The following is a 20,193-nucleotide window of genomic DNA, read 5'->3' as shown; positions in this document are numbered from 1 at the left end:
ACCCGACTGCAGCCCCCGGTCCCGGTGTGGGCTGGAAATCCCACCCTGCCGCATCCTCGTCTCCCCTCCGCTGCGATCAACCCCTCTCCAGAGCGGGTGACAGAAGCCACGTCTCCACTAATAAGGGGAATATTCCACATTAAGGTTTGCCAAGCGGGATTCCCGGGGAGATTTTTCGAGCTGGGGGTGAACGGGATCCCCCAAATGCTTCTCTGGGGATTGGGGGGGACGGACGGACGGACCATAAGCTCGGCCAGGCCTCGCCGCTCGGTTCCTGCCCCTCTAAGCCACGGCTAACCCTTCGCAGCAAACGGCGAGAGACTCCACCACCTCACATGAATAAAACAAACTTTTAATAATGTACAGCAGAAATCGACAGCCTTGTTTTATATTAAACAAAAGATTTCCTATATTACATTGTATTTACATTTGCATACTGAAGAGGTAAAGTGTCTAAGTGGCTATTTTACAGTCCATTTCTAATAAAATATACAAAACCGAACAAATAAAAGGGGGCAGAGAAGTACCAAGAGATCTGATCTGAAGCCAGCGTACCACTGATTAACCCTGCGCCGCAGACGAGAAGCGCGCGCTCCGTACCTCTGCCTCTCCCCACCACCACTTGCCCTCGCGCATCTGACGTCTCCCCTCCTCGTTTCCAGCCGCAGCGGCGGCAGCCTCATCTCCTCCACTCTCTGTAGTGTCGCATTTTTTCCCACAGCGGCTGCAGCCACCTCTGAGCCGGGCACGTTTCAGAGCCGGGCAGCGATTCCTATGTTTGCTACCGGTCAGCTAAGTAAGCACTGCACCTCCCTGGCACGCGTTTGCATGAAAAGTGCTGTATAAATGCTACATAGTCAATGTTCCTATCTCGGATCCTCCTCGGTTTTGACCGCCTTGCGATGGCAGCTCTCTACAAACAAGGCTTCTCCCACAATCCTGCTTATAGGGGATACCCTGTCGTCCTGCCCTCACCCCCTTTCTAACTTTTATCCGGTCTGAAACCGCTCCGCTGTCTGCTGTTTGGTTTAGCGCTGAGGCAGATGCATGTGTGGCTACAGTTGGAGGGGTGGGCCAGCGGGTCAGTGCAAGTTACGTAGCTGATTTAGTGTCCTCAAGAAGCAGCCTGCACAGTTAACAGGGACGGGAGACTCGTACTCAGAAACGAGAGCCCGCAGTGCTCACAGAGGAGCGCGCGGCAGACGTACCTACCGGTGTGCCGGGCTTTCCTATGGCAGGTTATTTCACAGTCGCTAAGATTTCCTCCCCAACCCACCGGGATGGGCATCGCCAGGGTCCTGTTACAGCAGCCGAAGAGTCTTTAGGGTATCTGTGAAGTGCCCGCCACCTCGGTTTCTAAATGCAGAAGGGTTTGGTTAAAGGGACGTATGGTACTGCAGACACGTGGGAACCTCTGGCTGAGATAGGAGGCAGGGCGAATCGGAGAGGGGAGGGAAGCTGTACATTCACCAAGCGCACGCCGCCCGCTGCTCCGACCCTCCCTCCACACCGCCCGGCCGCCGAACACCACGGGAGGATGGGCAATGGCTCCGAACACAATGCAAAGACACGTTCCTCACTTTACACAAAGTCACAGACAAGATAGGGAGTCTCGGGGGAAGACAGACACACGGACAGATACACAGACAGCAAGAACAGAGTGTTTAAAAAAAACCCCAAAAGTTAACCCCGGTGGCCGGAGCAGAGATGAAACCTCACCTTACAGAGCAGGCGCAAAGTTTGAGTAGAAACAGTTCCAGTGTAAATCGAGCTGTGTGCATTTGTTTTTTTTTTTTCTTTCTTTTTTTTTTTTTTTTTGCAGTGATTTCTTTACAAACAAACAGGTCAAGAGGTAATAATTATAGATTGTTTTTCTTCTCTTATAAAGAATTAACAATATTAAAAAAAGTTAAAATCCAGACCCTCCCATAAAATAATAATAATAATAATAATAAAAAAAATAATCAAAACCACTCCAGTTAAAATTTATGGCTTCAGAGTTATATACCGTAGATACTGACCTAACCACCAAACAACCGGCACTTCCCAGATTGCCTTTAATGCTACGATCAGCACGACAGACTCAGTCCTCAGCTACTTCCATTTTTGCCAGGCCCAGCTGTAGACAACAGTCAAACCAACTCTACTTCACCCTGATTCGGCATTTAATCAAAAGAAAGTTCATGCAGTTCCCCCCACCCCACAAGTTATACACAGCCACTTCCAGATTATGAGATATTTATATATGTATATTAAAAAGATGGACATTGATTTCCAAACCCACGCCCCGCTGTCGGATCCTGCCAAGCGCCGAGTGTCTCTCGGGAAGTGCAGAGCACACCCGGCGCCTAGCGCCTGCGAGGGTGCCTGGATGGTGGACTCAGGAATGGCGTTCCTACGAGAACAGTTTCCTGCATTTCCCCATGGCCCGGTCTCCTTCCAGCCGGGCGCAGTGCCTGCTCTATCTCCGACACGCATCTCAGCTCCGTGGCATCTCCCCCCACCCCAGCTCTTTCTTTCCACCCCACCAAGGATTACAAACCCCAGGAGCTCAAGACAAAAAAGCCTGGATTCCAGGAGTGAAATCAGTTCCTCGTTTGATTGGTCTTAAAAAAAAGGGAGGGGGTGGCAGTGAGGCAACCTGATGGGAAGTTCCTGCGGCCGGCGTACGGACAGCAAGGCCACAGCACCCATCGGAGAGCTCAGGATCTGGTTTTAAGCAGCCTGTCCAAGCTAGACAATGCTCACTACTCGACAAGGAGAGCACCGGCGCGCACAGCTCAAAAAAAGGACACTCTAGATTTGCACATGCACAGAAAGCACGAACAGAGATGAGCCACCCTACGGGCAGACACTGCACGTCTACGGAAGGAGATGAACAGGCACAGGGGACACGCGCACCTTGCGCATGCATACACCATTGCGCACACTGACAGCCAGTCAGATTTCTGTTTTTGACTTAGAATTTTTCAAGCTTAAGAAAAAGGAGGGAAACGGTTTCGTGAAGCTGATAAACTGTTCAGGCTCAGCCTCTCAGAAGGGAGCACCATTTGTTTTGCAAATGCTTTTTCTGCATTAACGTGCCGGTCCCCGGAAAAATCCTCAGAGTACGGCAAGAAAACCTTCCCTTTCCCTTCCCACTCCCAGCACCTAGCACCCCGGCCTCAAACACTGCCAACGGGTGCACCGCACGCACTGAACTTTACAGGGATTTCCGTTCAAGAAACAAGAGTTACGATCATGGCTGAGATCCCTCAGGTTAAGTCCCTCTCAAGTCTTCACACTGTCAGGAGGTGATCATAAAAGGTTTCTGATTGTTTCATACCCAAGCAGGGCAGAGAGCAATTCAATAGGCTCCGTCACCCCACCTAGCAGCCTGTAGGTCCCGCTGACTGGTTGGTAGCAGTAGATTGGGCAGAAACACGAGGTAGGCCTCCATCACACGTCTACTCTAGCATGGCAGCTTTTGTGCAGTTTCCTCCTGCTGGGGCTCAGAGCCTAGATTTTCACGTCTTCCTGGACACTGAGCTGTGAGAGGGTTTTCTTAATGCGGAGGGCGGTGAGTCGAGCCGCTCCGTTGGCGTACCAGCACTCTCGCATCATCTTACCCATCACCCGTAGCGCCTAGGCGAGAAACAACGGCAGATGTCAGCTCCCTCCTCTCCCCCGACCCCAAGTCGGTCTGCCAGGCTGCCTGGCTGGACACGGATACGGCCTCCACACCTCCTAAAACTGGAGTTCAGCTTAAAGTACTTACTCTTTACTCACCTTATCGAGGGGGAAGGGGACGTGAAGATGAAATTGGACCTTACCTCGTAGCTTTGCCACCAGTTTGGGATATTAGGCCGTAATTTCTGATCACATACGACTTTCCGCATCTCCTCAATAGAAGGATCAGAGGGTACAAGGTCGTAGTACGGAAGCTGATACTCTTCGTGGATACCTGAAAGGCAGAGAAGAAGAAATGCAATTCCTGGGAGAAAGGATCATCTCCACAGTGCTCGCTGAAGGCAGACTGATACTGGTTTGGACTACATGACTCATTGCTGAGATGCGTCAACACTTTGCAGTTATTTAGAACAGAAATGAAGAATCTGGGATTTGAGTTTACAAGAAAAATTCAGGGAAATAAAATGCAGCTGCCCAAACTGGAACGGAGTCAGCGTGCTGCAGATCAACACCTCCCAGCACAGAGGCAGGGCCATCGGATCTCAACGGAGCCGAAGGCAGGAGGACTGTCGCGTGCACCATGCTGTTGCACTCCTGCCTGCACCTGGATGTGCCAAGACACTTGTTTATACCGATTTTGGGGAAGAAAGTCACCCACCAAATCGGCATCACCACTTCCTTAAAATCTACGCAAAGGACCATCAGCCACCAGTCAGAGCGCTAACCCCCACTTCCCCACACCGGCCAGTTTTAACAGCAGTCACAGGTCACTTCTGTTAACTCCTTCCGTAGCAACACCTACAGACATGTCCTCCTGCAGCCCTGTTCTCCAGGCTCCCCCCAAACCTCACGAACACCTGATCAACAGAAAGAGCAAGGCTGGGAAACCCAGGAGCAAGCCAAGCCGATGGCACGGGCACACGAAGGGTATTACCTCCTGCGTTGCACCTTCGAGCAATCTCCCAGTAGACCAAGCCCAAGGCATAGATATCGGCACATTTAAATGAATCAAAATGCTTCATGTTAATGGTTTCATCCAAGACTTCAGGGGCCATGTATCTGCAGAAGAGAAAAGGAAGGGCATGTTAACTTTGAGAGGGGACTCTCTGGCAGACAGTAAACGGCGAGTTTTCCCACATAGCACTTCCCCGCAGACAAAAACTCTGCTCTGCACAGCCTTAATCAGAACAGAACCGGACCTTGTGGTCTAATAAGAAGTGAACAAAATAACTCCAAAAAGAATAGCAAGTTGGGAAGGAGGTAAAATCGTCCAAAAGCACGTCAGGCTCCAGACAGCAGGCCCCAAAAGGCTTCTGAGGACGCCAAGCTTGTTGTCAAGTATTATATGAGCTCCCTGGTGCTGAGTTCACGTAGCTGGCCTACGCCTCTCAGCTTGATGGCACCTGGAGACAAAGGGACTGATGTCCCTTCAACATCCACCCGGGCACAGTGCTGACACTCTGAGAGACACTTGGAAATGCTTAAGACAGAGCATTTCACCAGCGCTCAATGAGCAGTTTGGGCATTTGCTAGTCACACTCTGACGCCTTCAAACGCTGACCAAGAACACTGTTCTCCTACCGTTTGGTTCCAACCCTTTGATTTGGTGCAATATCAATCGTATCCGTAACCGAATCATGCCGGACGGCCAGACCAAGGTCAGCGATGGCACATGTGCCATTCTTCTTCACCAAGATGTTCTTGGATTTCAAGTCTCTGTGAGCAATCCCGGGTTTTCCTAATAGGGCAAAATAAAAAGTAGCGGGGGTCAAGGTCTGGTGAAATCTGTTAGTCAAAGCGGCGCAGAGGCAGTACCGGATTTCAGGGCGTTAGTTAAACTCTCAGTGTTGCAACACATTTTCCCGTTTGGATAGACTTCAGCATTGAAGAATTGAGAAGTGCTGCCAGCCTATGGTAGGCAAAGGCTCCGCTTACGCTGAGGCACTGCTGATGCAGTAGCATCCAGAGTCCTCAAGAGGGACATAAACTCCATGGTCCCAGGCATCAGACACGATGTGCACGTAAGGAGTTTATAATTCTGCTGCTGCCTGCGCTAACATTCCACCCAAGCAGCACCAATTTTAGGATGGGGATGTGAAATGCTGATCTAACTCCCAGGAGTTAGCGCAAGGCTAACCCACTTTGCAGCCAGCCAAAGCAATCAGTCCATTTCTGGTCAATACTGACCAGATGAATGCGGGCTGACTCAGCTGGCGTTTTCTGTGCAGCACATCAGTCCCCCTCGTCAATTCTGCTTTATTCTCCCCTCAAGAACTCCCAGCATCTTTTCAAACTTCACTCTTACCCTGAGTACCCACAATCTCCATGTGTAGATGGGCCAGCCCACTAGCAGCAGACAGGGCGAGCTTGATCATCCCCTCGATAGTCACTGTGTATCGATTAAGGTAGTCAAAGAGAGATCCGTGCTCGTGGTAATCAGAGACGAGCCACAGCTGAGTCCACGTTCCGTTATCTGCAGCAGGAAAGAGACTGTGCTCAGTTGGGTACAACGCAGGGACGGCACACAGCCATCGAGGATTTTGCACCCTATCTTTCCGGCACAGAGGAGAGCTGCTGGGTAAGGAGGCAGCTCAACAGCCATCCTGGGGGGCAAATAAGGTAAAGAACTTTAAGGCAAAACACAACTTTTTAAGGTACAGCTAATGCACCATAGCGCTTCTCAACAGCGGCAGTCATTTTACCATCTTTTGGCAGGAAACATTCAAATGTTTCAGCTATCTGACAAGCACGCTGACAGTTTTCGTTAACCATTTAATTGTAAATCCAAGCGAAGAGATGCAGACTGGTAAAGTCTCTGCTCTCAGGACTGAGGCACGTTTTACCTTTGTTATCCGCAGCAATAAATCCCAGGATGTTCTCATGTCGCAGCATAACGGTTTGATATATTTCCGCTTCCCTGAACCAGGAACGCTCCTCACGTGAAGAGAAGATTTTTACAGCTACGTCACCTCCACGCCACCTGCCACGCCACACTTCCCCGAAGCGGCCTTTACCAATGATCTCCTGGAGGACAATCGTCCGTGCCACGGTCCGTTGGACAAAAAGCGGTAAACCTATGGATGAGAAGTTGGAGAAGTGAATGCATGTGGCAGCAAAAGAAACTCCTGAAACTCCAGAGCCTGCAGTAGAGCACCACCAGACCTAGAAGGCTTTATGTTTGGTAACAACCAGCAGCCTAAGCAAGGCTCAAACCAACAAACGGTGGTAGCTCCTGCGTAGGACGCGCCATTTGGCTGCTTGGGCAGCATCTGCATATCACTTTGAAGCAGCTTGCAACCCAGCAGTGATTAGGCGCAGAGCAGTTGGGGAACTTCTGCTCTATGGCAGATCAAAGTAACTTTAGCCTGAATATGCAAAGAGCGGAACTCGTTGAAGACAGACTCTACGAAAAAGCAGTAAACCCCCAAAACTACTCTTAAGGAGTCCTAACATAGCTGCCACCTCTTACGTAAGCTACAGAGCTCACCTGCTGAGAGCGTGTACAGAAGAGATCTCAAAACATTTTTATATATAGCAGATATGGTGCTAAAGGTTTATTCCCTGGTCAAATACCGGTTGTTATATTCTCTGCCTCTGCGGATTATCCTACAGTTTCCACCTGCTGCAAAATTAATTTTTTTTTTTTTTAACCTAACTGCTTTCATAGTTCAAAGTCATGAATAAAACGATGACTTCCCTATCTGTTCAGGGGACGATTTAAGTGCTACAAAAGCAAACACTGGACATTGTTCACTTCAGAAGACCCAGGGATCCTCTGGGATGAAATGCGCTATGCAAATGCAGTATTTGCATACTGCAAAATTTGCAGCTGCTGGGATCTTTCCCATTTTCCTGCCAGCTTTGATGCAGGTGACATCCTGCATCCTCCTTTGAAAGCCAACAACCCACAGGTTAGCAGTTAATGTCTGTTTCCAACCCAAATCCGGTTCCAGGGCTAAATTTGAAATAGATGTAGCCGTTTGAGTTATCCTCTTGCAGAAAAGGAGGAAAGCTACGCGAAAGTATTTTTACACATCATCAGTTAAGGAGGAGTTGAACTATTGCTCTTACCTAGCTGAAGCACTCCCCACTGACACGGGGCCGTGGCTACACCACCTACCGCATGATCGAATTTAAAACACGCCCTCCGCATTACTCATGACAGTGCAACTGGAACAGGCTGACGAGACAACGGCCGTGCAAAGCTGTGGCAACCAGGAGCCCAGAACAGACTACTCCATTAGAATTACAAGTTCTCATTCGTCATTTCCAGTCATATCTTAATACCTGAACCAGAGCCAGAGGTGGAGAGATCGTAGACTAGATCTTGCAATGTCTTATCCTTCGACAGGCACATTTCACAAGAGGGGTCTTCCATGTCCAGCCGCTGACGATTGTGATAGACTCGTTGGTGGTGATGAAAAACAAAGACTACTATGATCATGACAACAAACACAAGGAAGACAGGTCCAGCAATCACCGCCACCAGCTCCACGGGACCCCAGCTTGATGGGGGTTCGTTATCTTTCAGGTGTCCTTGAAAGGAAAGGGAGGAGAAAACCAGACACTTTTAGAAAATTATCACTCCTTCACAGGCATTCTTTAAGGACTTTCTTCTTGTGTTTTAATTATCCTCTCAGAGCCTGGACAATTTTAGCTTGCTGTTCCAGGGTGGTAGAGGACACATCAAATAACAGTGTTAACATGGGACTGATCAAGTCACCAGGCAGGCAAACTACAGCTAAAACCCCCAAAAGAAGATGCTGCTTCAATTGTGGGATCAGGGATTACGGCACTTGCTATTTAAAAGAGGATGGGAGCCTGTTCTGGGCTGAATTTGCTAGAACAGCCTGCATTTTACCTTCCACTTGAACTCTCCAAGTGGGAAAAAAACCCCGTCCAGTCAGTAAAGACTCATTTCTCCTTCTTTCCCCTTTGCCCTGTAACAATCAGTAAAGACTCACACCTGAAGACAACAATTATTTGTCTTTTTGAGAATAGATAAGACTACCCCCCTGCACCCAAGAAAAATGGAGTCTTCATACGACCCACTAAATAACAGCCCAAAACGGAGAGTAACGAGGTATGAGGAAGTACCGCATGCCCTCTCTGTCCCAGGAATTAGAAAGAAGCAGACATTTCCCACACCCTCACTCAAAGGCAGGGTTGCTTCCTCTTTGCGTACTCAGAATCCGTGCACCCCTCCACCCCACACACTTTACTCTGAAGCTGCTGCAACCTTTCCATACTGACGGCTCATCACTGAAAAGATCTGCAGTCCTAGAAGAAGGAAAGCAACTCTATCTGATAAAAGGCAGGCTACAGCACAAGTCAGTGCCACAAAAAGGGATCCCAGGGAACACGCACCATCCTCAGGCCGCTGCAGGTACAGAGCATCGTGCAGCAAAACCTTATATTTAAGTGTAGATGAACATTGCTGCTGCTTTCAGGAGCCTGCAGGGCTGATAAGGTGAGAGGAGTCTCATAATACAGAACTCCCGAGTGCAGGTGGGGAAAAAAAACCCCAAACTTTGGAAGCTTCTCCTGCCCTAAAGTACAACCTCATCAACTGGTGACATTTTGTCGGCTCCAGGGGAGTTCAAGCAACTTCACATTTTAATTTGAAGTAGTTTGTTATTATTTCCATGTTATTATTTCCACTTTACATATCAAGGCAATAAACCTAGCACTCAAGTTTGCACAGCAACTTAAGGGAAGAAGCGAAAACAGGCTGAGAACTCCTTATTCCCAATCCCAAACAGACAGCTTCGTCCCTCCCTACTTCAAACAGACGATTTATTTAGCTCTCTACTCACCACTGGGAACCATTAAATCAATTTTGTTGCAAAAATCAGAGTAGCAGCAGTGAGTATTACGCAGATCTTCTGAACTCAGACAATAGAAGGGTTTCCCAGCAGGAATCAATTTTGCTTCAGGAATGCAGGTCCGAACGTGATGTTTAACACCATCCAGGTTGAAGACCGAGACCATGCACGCGCCATCCGTTTCACACGTGGAGTTTGCTTGTTTGCAGTCGGAGCACAAACATGTCAAAGCTGCAGAAATCAAAACAAGTGACCTCCTTAAAACCCACCGGAGACCAAATGCTCAAACGAGGGAAAACTTTCTGCTTTAAATTTCCCATTTCAGAGGGAACAGGCCATTCTCAGGCTCAGGAAGAAGTGGAACACAACAAGTCATACTCAGTATTTCAGACGCGAGAGAACCCAAGAAAAGCACAAAATACAACGTGGAAGCAGAGGCGCCTTTCCAGACGATGACTGCCCAGACAGTCCTTTTTCCTGCCCCTGTTGCAACCACTAACAGTGATGACCCAAGTCATCCCTGCAAACTAGGCTAGATTTTACTGAGATCCACTCCCAACTCAAGCTAGGGTCAGAAAGCAATTTGAAAACAACAGTTACTCAAACTGACAGACTTGATTTCACCCGAACTCGCTGTCCAGGCCTCCTCAGCAACGCCAAAGACAAGCTGCCCGTTACGGGTTAGCGAGGGACGACCACCCCAGCTCGCGGGAGACAACAAGCAGCTGGCAGACGCCAAAACAAAACCAATTCAAACCGACTACACAAGCCAAGCGTGCTACACCCGACTAGATCAGTCACTTATTTAGTTACTGCTTTCCTGATCCGAGACACTACCTTGGGTCAAATACGTTCCTGGCTTTTTGCCTGCTCTCCACGAAGATTATTTGGGTAAAGAGCGAAGGAGAAACTCCAAGGCAGATTCCCACATTTTTCCGCCTCCCAGCTGTCATTGTGCTTTTCTCAAGCTGCCTGAAAAACTGTAAGCAAATCCCCAGGCATCGCCATCCTTGGGAACAAAGAGCGAATACAACAATGTCAAGAAGAAGGGTGGGGCTTGTTTAGCAGCACGCAGTATTTTCTTCAGCTTTCATCAGATCTTTCAGCCTCCCCGGAGGGATTCAGAAACATGTACTTACCCGCTGCAGAAATGGTCTTTCAGGTAGAGAGAGTCTGAAGAAGGGTTTTCAAAGACACAAGAGCCACAGTTAACTCTCCCCAGTCCGACAGCCAAATCCTCTAGGCCTGTTTGTACCCTCTCCATTGAAAGACGCAAACGAAAGTCACTGTCAACATTTGTGTGTGTCAGCCACCTTCCCGTGGGGCAAGGGAAATGCCGAGCCCTCAGTCATACCATCTCTGGCAACCAGCAGATTTAAGGAGTATCAGCACTCAAGGATATTCATAGCACTGGAAGAGCACACAGAGAGTTACGCTGCTGGGGGCACAGTTACCTTGAGCTTACCAAAAAATGAGCTGGTCCTGACCAACTTCAGGGTTCTTGGTTTAGGAGGAAGACACCCATTATCCCTTATCTCCAGTGTACTAGGCAAATCAGTTAGGCTAATTGCATTACTACTCAATTCCCTCCGGACACTGCGCTCGCTGCTGTCGTGAGCTGCTCAACAGCTCAAAGGTGGGCTGCAGTATTTCAGACAGGCTAAATGGAGATGCTGGTGAGTTTTGAACCGACAGATTCAAAACTGCAAAAGCAGTAAAAAGCCAGTAAAACCCAGAAGAGCTGTTGAGACATCTTTAAAAAGCATCATGAGCAAATGTAGCTTATTACTACGCACTTAACACAGGCCAAGGAAAAGGGACAGGGAAGACCCTGAGACTGAACCATCTTGAGAAGGGTTGAGAGCACAGTACCCATCGATTACGCAGCTTTTAAGTGGAAAGTTTATAATGAAAGGAAAAAAAAATCCCACTAATGTTCAACTTGACAAACAGCTCTGAGTACACTGTTTTCCAGTGGTCAGCAGAGCACAGAAAAGACAATTCTTTTGAAAAATACGCACACTTGGGGGAACAAAGGTTGGTTATAATGGAGTTTTTATGAAAACATGGGAAAGGAAAGAGCAGCCAGGGCACATTCCTACCTTCAAGTATACTTAAAAGGAAATAGTGTTTTAAAGTATCTCATTTGTTACTTTATCAAAAACTCAAGGTACAAATTAAGAACATTTAAACCACACACATTTCACCACGTAGGCTCTTTTCAACTTGATTTATATACAGCAAAACTGAACTTCGTTCCTGTTAGACTCATTTCTAAGGTCTCAAACCCAAGATGTATGCTATGGCAGTTTTGCTTCCAGAAGCTCAGAAGTAAACAAAACACTTGAACACACTAATAAAACTGGGTTTTGTAAACTTCTTACTGAAGTATCTGGCCTGAAACTAAGCATCCCTTTGAGAAGAAAAGCAGAGGAGCTGGTTGTATCTGCTCAGTTTCATTTGTACAATTAAAAAAAAAAAGAAAAAGAAATCAGTTTACCTGTAAGCTATGATACCAGAACCCCAGCGCACAGCGACAGAGTAAGAAGATCCTTATCTGTTCTGTGCAGAAAGCAGAAGTTTCCTGCAAAGGAGGGGTGCGCCCCACAGAGCACGGCCTCATTTCACCTCCTGGTGGTGTCGGCCGATCTTCCCCCTTTGAGACAACTACTCTTTTTTAACAGCAATTCTTAACGTTTGCCCCTCAGAAACCCCTATAGTAAGGACAGCAGCGTGAACAAAGAAAATGAAGTCTTCAGCGCCCGTGTGTACTTCTGCTACACTTTTCAGGACAGACCCTCAAGGGGCTTTCCAGATATTCCAGTCCATCACCTCCAGGCTGCCGGTAGGCACCCTCAAATTTTAGGAAAGAGGGTCAGATCCTTGGGGAGAAGCTGAAGTCCACGTCCAGCTTCCCTCATGCCACCAGGAGTCGACTCTCTCTTTATTTTTATTATGCAAAAGCCCAGGATACACATCTACCATCGCTACAGCTGTGTTCCTCCCTAAGCATCGTCTACTGCCGGCTGCCAGCGCTGCGGCGAGAAGGGCCCCGCTCCCGCCGGCACCGGCCGTGCCAGGGAGGAAAGGCCTGTCTGCACCAGGGCTCGCCGGGAACCGGGGAGCTTCCGGCAGAGAGGAGAATTACAGGGCAACCTGCGTGGGTCCAGCACTTCAAGTTTGATTAACCAGAAGGGAAAATTCTTCTTGTATCAGTAAGAGCAGAAGCCAGGAAAAAAGCAACTGCTGTTTCCCCATGGGTGGGGGTCAGAAAACGGACAGGTACATCGAGCCCCCCGCCAGGCATCTCTCGGGTGTTTCTGAGAGCAGCCGGGGACGCCCGGGCGAAGCCAATGGAGACAGGAGTGAATAAAAGCATTTTTTATGCCAACAGCATTCTTCTTATTCGGGAAGAAAAGCTCCTATTGAGCAAAACATATAATCTACTTAATAAAAGAAACCGACTGGGCTGAAGAAAATAGATGGGGCAAAGGAAAACAAAAGAGCAGTTCACACAGCCGGGGCAGCGCAGAACGCCTGGGGATGAGTCTGCATGGAAGGTGCTACAGAAGTTGGCAGCAGAGTCTGCTCTATCTGCTCAGCACACTCTTTCTGACATTCTGCTCAGAGACAAACCCAACCCTTTAAAGAAGCTGTTTAAACAAGCCTAACATTAAGCTGCAGATCCTCAGAATGAAAGCTTTGTTCTCACTCAAGAGATGGATCAGGTCGGTATTTATACTGAAGCAAACCCTCACTGCGATTTAATCCAGGGCAGCGCGCAGGCGGTCGTGACATCAACGGCAGGAGCGAGCCAGCCCGGTGCCGGTCCTCACTGCTCTTCCTAAAAACCAGAGCGGTCAGTCGGCACTGCCAAAAGACAAACTCTCCTTGACCCTCAGCTAATGCAGCCCAGGGCTTGGCTGCTGGGCCGGCTACTCCTTCAAGTGACCACCCTGAGCCCAAGAGGTGCTTCTGCTCCCCACGAGGCACCCAGCCAGGGTCACGGGCAGCAGCAGGGTTGCTCCCGGCAGGAACCGGGCACGGAGGTATTAGTATCCCTTTGCATTAACTACAGCAGAGAGGAAAACAAGAGAAGGCCCTCTGGTACCAAATTCCCCCATTAAAGGCGCTGAGTATTTACAAAATGAGTCCAAACAAACAGGTGGGGGTCCGTGGATTAGAGCTCTAGGCACCAGGGAGACTGAAATATTAAGCTCTGACAGTCAAAGAACATTTTTTTTTTCCCCCCAGCAACTATCTGAGCTCATTTTGCACATATTTATTCTCGCACAGGATTATACGTGTCAAGATGTCTATGCAGCTAGACAGGGGAAAGTTTCACAGCAAAATTTAATGTAATGGTGTTAACCACCTTTTGGAATACATTTTCCAAAATCTCCTGAAGCTGTGCTATGCAAGACGACATTTTCTCAGGGCTAAACGCTACCTGATCAAGATGTATTAAGATAATTAACCTGAAGATGATCATTGGTAAAATTGCCAATAACCACCCACGTATTTACCAGATAAACAGATTTTTGCAGAGATTGTAAGCTGCTGTTCTTTTTCAACAGTTTGAATCGAGGCTGGAACAACAATGATTCCCCCGACTTCTGAGCCTTTATAAGGCTCTGGAACAGGAGCTGCAATTTATTATGTCTCTGTACAGCACCTAACTTAATGAGACCCAATCTGGTAGTGATGTTTTAATGCTGCAGCAGCATAATGTTAGCAAGAGAAATGGAAAACAATTGGGTTTGTACCTCTGCAGTTTCTTTAGACGCTATAATGAAGAGGGACATGTGTAAACATGCTTGGAAGAAAGAAATACCTTTCAGTGTTTTGCTATATGCTGTGCTGAAATAAATAAAGAATAACCTTTATCACAGAGTTTTTTTGCCCAACAGCAGGCTAGGAATAAAATCCCCTCCCTTACGGGAAGGGAGCAGAGGTCTGTTCCAGGAGCCCCTTTGTGCTCCTCGTTCAGCCATGGCACCCCAAGAACAGTGCTTGAAGAAAACAACCAGGGCTTCATTTGTGAAAGGCAGGGCTGAGGACACTCGGAGCCATCTGATGAAGATTTTAAAAACCAAGATTTACTTTCCATTGTATTCACCTCGATTCTTCTGCTGCATCAGCAACGGGGATCCCTACATACCTCTCTAGGATACATCTGAGCCCCAAATGCCCACCTTGTATATATATGGGCATATATATATATGCCCACCAGTATCTTCTCCGAGCCCCAGGGTCAGCTCACCTACGCCCACCGCCTCCAAAATCAAGTGCAAGACCACCCCATGATGGTCACAATGCCTCTCTTTTCTTACAAAGGAGCTGAAGAAATGAGTACACATTTGCCCTTCTGTAGATATAGTACCACCACCTCAAATATCTTTCCTACATCTCACTGCCCCATCGATGACTTCTGCTTTCGGATCTCAACATCTCTTTTGCTCCTTGCTGGTGCTTATGAAATCTACTGACCCACTGCTGCTAAATGAAACAGAGTTAAAATTAGCTGCAAAGTACTATGAAAAAAGCACTTTCACTCAAGTCATCCAGAAACTAAAAATTATACCAGGATATTTAAAGCTGGAAACAAGAGTCTCAACTTTTTCAAGCTGGCTGCAGTCCCCTGGCACAGGTTGAACCTGATATGAACACATCACGGCTGACTAGAAAACATGTATTAAATGAAGAGAAAAAAAAAAAAAAAAAAAAGAGGCAGGAAGAACATGCTCTCACCTTTAAAGTGAAGAACTTTCCCTGCATCTACTCAAGTAACACAAAAGGAGAGCTTCTAAATGAATTTTAAATAAGTGAATTGACAGGAGTCTCATCATTAATAGGTTAATTAGAAGAAGCCTTGACATTTCTCCTGCTCTTCAACTCAGAAAACAGACATATGGCTCCAAACTCCCTCTCCAGGCTCTGGCCTGACACCTACTTTGTGTTTTAACTTGTTAAGAAACCAGTTTAGGAGCCACCCATACCATACCAGTGCTGTGGAAGTCCTGCAAACCAGCCCCATGGCCAGGCAGATACACAGATCATTATTGATGGCTTTCAAGACTTAAAAATGAAGCTGTGTATTCTCAGGCAATAGGCACATGATTTTTCAGAGTCTAAATAACAAGTTGTTTAACACGCAGTCTATATTACAACAGCCAGCAGTCCACAGGTTATTTCCAAGAAAGCTAGAAACCCAAGCCTTTGTCAAGGGGTGTTAATGTGCAGTGAAGTCCACTTTTCTGATGAAAAAAATACATATATGTGTCCACAATCAATAAGAAGGGAGGCTGGAAAGCCAGTGGCTTAAATAACGAGGAGAAAAGAGGTCTCCCGCCCTATACGACTGCTCACACACAGGGGTCTGACTCGACAAGCTCAGCACCAGAGAATGTTTCATCCCTGTAATACCGTCGCAGCTTTCTCCCCCGAGACGAGCAATTCCTTCTCGGTCTGCTCAGATAACCGCGCTGGTTGTGCGGTGGAGAACATATTTCCACTGGTCAACACCCAGTGAACTTTGCTTGCTGTTAAGAGAATTGACGTTTTACTTCACTCCTTTCGCAATAGCGATTTCCGGAGCATCCACTACTGGCAGCAGACGGCATACCCAGGGAAAAAAAAATCCGAGCTGTCTGGCCAAGGAGCTGAAGGAGTTCAAGAATGCTTGTTGGACACTGTTTTTAATTTCCAGTTAGAGAAGTCTTTCTTGGAAAGTTGTAAGATACAACTTATGGACCACATGGAGTTCGCCTGATTTAACCGGGTAAATATTTTAAGCAGGTGTTAATAATAAGATCTGCTGGCCCAAGATTGCTCCCTACGGTATTCTTTTGCTTTATTTCAAGCACGCAAACAAAGCCTACCTACAACCACCCTGTAACCATTGCTGCAGAGGCACCTTTTCTTTTTTTCTTTTCCGTTTTTAAAGGAAGAAGTGGTGGGGGATGTTTTCTACTCTGTTTACTGACGCACACAGAGGTTCACAGCTCCCAAGCACTGCAGAAATTAGGATGTCTTTCCAGCTTACCCTGAAATAAGCAGCTGTTGAGATCTCTCGTGTAAAGCATGATAGTAAGGGCAGCCCTTGCTGCCTGAGGATGCACACCGAGCACACATCATGGCTGCTCAAGCAGCAAACAATTCGGAGGGTTTAGGGTTCCCTGCCATCCTGCTGCCAGCTCCACAAACGCAGCTCCCTTGAAGCCAGGCTGAGCCCACACCTTTTACCGGACAGCGCAAACAAAACCGGACAGCACATACTGAGCGGAAACAATAGCCAGCCATACAGAGCCCAGTATCAAAGGCACTGATAGTCAGCAGAGTTTCCAGGAGATACGCGCAGTCAATTGGCCCTTTCCTGGTTATTTATTTTATTTTTTTTTTTAATAAACACCAGCTGTATATAAAATGTGAAGTGAAAGTCTGAGAGCAGACATGTGACGAGTCTCACTTGGTCCTGCTTTGCCATTTACCACAGAAAAGCTGAGACACCTTTCTAAGGCTGGATTTTACTTTAGGTTAAAACAAAGCCCAGCCACACTCCCCTAAAGCACGTTTGTTTTCCCAGATTCACCAGGACTCGCAAATACACCCCTAACCTACTGCCCCAGTGGGGGTTTAAAGCCATTTTCTGTAGCTAACAAGTCCAGATCTGCACGCATGAAGTTATTACCTTCTCGCAGTCGGTTGGTAATACAGAACATGAACGGCGAGAGGATTGGGGAGGAGAAAAATGCTTCAGTGCGGTTCCTGTTGGAACAGGTACCCGGGTTACACAAGCAGCGATGGCCCCCGATAGCCACAGAGAGATGGACTCCGTGGCAAAGCCTCGGACGCTGGCGAAGCCCTGGCCACTAGCCCTGCCAAGAGGTGCTCAGAGACGTTTCGGGCCTGTCCAGCCCCAGGGAAAAGGGCCAATCTCTTTAAAAGCGCAGAGCTGATACCTCTCGCTCTTCCCCCAGAAGCGGCTGCACACCCCCCAGGTAAAGAAAAAGGATTGCTGCAGAACAAACAACCGAAACAAAGAGTTTTCCCTCACTCACCTCCCTCCAAACAAATATTTACAGTTGTTAAAATTCAGATGCACAGGGTTTTTGAAAGGTTTCTTTTAAAAAAAAACCCCACAGATTCCAAGCGGCTCTATATTAAGCACACACTGCCATCTCTGTCGCACGGGGGGCTGCCAAATCCCCCCTCGGCCGGGCCAACCGGCCGATGGGAAGCGGCCACCAACTCCCCAGGTCTGACCCAGGCTCAGCACCAACACGGTGCCACTTCGCCCCCCAACCCCCCAGCCCTGCCCCACGCCGAGCCTGGCTTCCCGGGGCCGTAAAACACCCCCGGTGACCCCCAACACTCACAGACACTCCTCCAAAAAAGGTGTTTCTCACTCTGGAGATAACCCCACACATCTCAGTCTCCTTCGTCACCTCCTGCAGACAGGCCCGAAGACTCCCAGGTCTCCCCCGTCCAAAGCCAAGGCCAGTGCGTATCTTCTCGGAGCATTCCCCGGCACCGGCCCCCAGCCCCAATTGCTGCTGTGTCCCCCCCTCCCCCAGACACACAGCTGTCCCCCTCCGCGGAGGACACGGGTCCCAGACAAGATCGAGGGGCCCCTTCGCACCACACACCCCGGCAAACGCCCCCTCCCCCCAGCCCCGGTGCTGCCCAACGCACCGTGGGCCCGACCCTACACCGAGGCCTTGATGCCTCCAGAGACATCCTCTCCCCACCCCACCCCCCCCCATCCCAGGACCCCACACTCCATAGATCCCCCACCCCTATTCCTTCCCTCCCCCCAAAACACCCGCCTCTTCCCCCCACCCCCCCTTATAGCCTAGACGAAACCTCCAGGCCCTCAAATCCTCTCGCACCTCTTCCCCCCCATCCCCAACCTCCCCCCTAAAATCTCAACACCACCACCACCCCCCCACCTCCGGCCTCGACCTCCCCCTCACCTGCCCCGCACCCCCTCCCCCGGGCCGACCTCACCCACGGGCCGGGCCTGCCACTGCACCCCCCAGCCCCCCGCCCCACCTCCCCCCTCACGGATCCTCCATTCCCCCCTCAGATCCCCCCCGGTTCCCCTCACGATCCCCCCCATCCCCCCCCCACCCCGCCGCTTCCCCTCACGATCTCGGTGCCGGGCGGGGGCGGGGCGGCGCGCCGCCATGTTGTGCCCGGTGCGGGCCGGCCCGGGCCCGGGGACCGCCACTCACCGCGGGCTCCACCGAGCGCCCCGGCCAGGATCAGGGCGAGAAGGAGGACGACGGCTGCGGCGGCGCGGGGCGGCGGGGGGGACCGGCGGCGGGGCGGCGGCGGCGGGGGGGCGGCCATGGCGAGCGCCGCGGCCTCGGTGCCGAGCGGCCGCCAGCGCCTGCGGGAGGGGCGAGCGCCGGCGCGCGGCCGGGGGGCGGGGCGAGCGCCGGCGGGCGACGGGGGGCGGGGCGAGCCTTAAAGGGGACGGCCCGCGCCGCACGCCTTGATGGGGAGGGCGCGCCGGGAGCGGGTACGCCGACAGGGAACGAGGGGGGGGGAAAGGGAAGAAAAGATGTGTGCAGTGGGGGGCGCGGGGGTCTGTGTGGGTGCAGGTGTATGCATGCAAAGGGGGGTGCAGGGGCACCCCAAAACCCAGGCAGGGCACCCCCACGCCTGGACTGAGCACCCCAGATCCCGGGCAGGGCACCCCAAATCCCAGGCAGGGCACCCCAAACCTGGGCTGAGCACCCCAGATCCCGGGCAGGGCACCCCAAATCCCAGGCAGGGCACCCTGAACCTGGACTGAGCACCCCAAAGCACAGAAGAGCACCCCAAATCCCAGGCAGGGCACCCCCACGCCTGGACTGAGCACCCCAGATCCCGGGCAGGGCACCCCAAATCCCAGGCAGGGCACCCCAAACCTGGGCTGAGCACCCCAGATCCCGGGCAGGGCACCCCAAATCCCAGGCAGGGCACCCTGAACCTGGACTGAGCACCCCAGATCCCGGGCAGGGCACCCCAAATCCCAGGCAGGGCACCCTGAACCTGGACTGAGCACCCCAAAGCACAGAAGAGCACCCCAAATCCCAGGCAGGGCACCCCCACGCCTGGACTGAGCACCCCAGATCCCGGGCAGGGCACCCCAAATCCCAGGCAGGGCACCCCAAACCTGGGCTGAGCACCCCAGATCCCGGGCAGGGCACCCCAAATCCCAGGCAGGGCACCCTGAACCTGGACTGAGCACCCCAGATCCCGGGCAGGGCACCCCAAATCCCAGGCAGGGCACCCTGAACCTGGACTGAGCACCCCAAAGCACAGAAGAGCACCCCAAATCCCAGGCAGGGCACCCCCACGCCTGGACTGAGCACCCCAGATCCCGGGCAGGGCACCCCAAATCCCAGGCAGGGCACCCTGAACCTGGACTGAGCACCTCAAAACCCAGGCAGGGCACCCCGAAGCTGAACTGAGCACCCCAGGTCCCGGGCAGGGCACCCCAAACCTGGGCTGAGCACCCCAGATCCCGGGCAGGGCACCCTGAACCTGGGCTGAGCACCCCACATCCCGGGCAGGGCACCCCAAATCCCAGGCAGGGCACCCTGAACCTGGACTGAGCACCCCAAAGCACAGAAGAGCACCCCAAATCCCAGGCAGGGCACCCCCACGCCTGGACTGAGCACCCCAGATCCCGGGCAGGGCACCCCGA

General features: G+C 50.5%; 1 protein-coding gene and 1 long non-coding RNA gene across 2 annotated transcripts; both read right to left on the bottom strand.

The window, feature by feature from the left end:
- Window positions 1-334: 334 nt before the first annotated feature.
- LOC309682279 lies at window positions 335-2,470 on the bottom strand. Its single transcript, XR_014270101.1, has 2 exons — window positions 1,213-2,470; window positions 335-1,126 (listed from the first exon to the last, which is right to left on the bottom strand). It is a non-coding gene; the product is annotated as an uncharacterized lncRNA (long non-coding RNA).
- Window positions 2,471-2,548: 78 nt separating this feature from the next.
- On the bottom strand, window positions 2,549-18,824 carry ACVR1B (activin A receptor type 1B). The gene is made up of 9 exons (XM_082496339.1): window positions 18,731-18,824; window positions 9,486-9,725; window positions 7,957-8,205; window positions 6,513-6,743; window positions 5,975-6,142; window positions 5,251-5,407; window positions 4,604-4,728; window positions 3,813-3,943; window positions 2,549-3,624 (listed from the first exon to the last, which is right to left on the bottom strand). Exons 2-9 carry the CDS (start codon window positions 9,658-9,660, stop codon window positions 3,499-3,501), a joined length of 1,362 nt encoding a protein of 453 aa, XP_082352465.1. The 5' UTR covers window positions 9,661-9,725; window positions 18,731-18,824; the 3' UTR covers window positions 2,549-3,498.
- Between the last annotated feature and the right edge of the window lie 1,369 nt (window positions 18,825-20,193).

This window comes from Vanellus vanellus (genome assembly GCF_965231255.1).
Source record: "Vanellus vanellus genome assembly, chromosome: 28".
NCBI classification, from domain to species: Eukaryota; Metazoa; Chordata; class Aves; order Charadriiformes; family Charadriidae; genus Vanellus; species Vanellus vanellus.
This window is presented reverse-complemented; position numbering and strand designations above follow the sequence as displayed.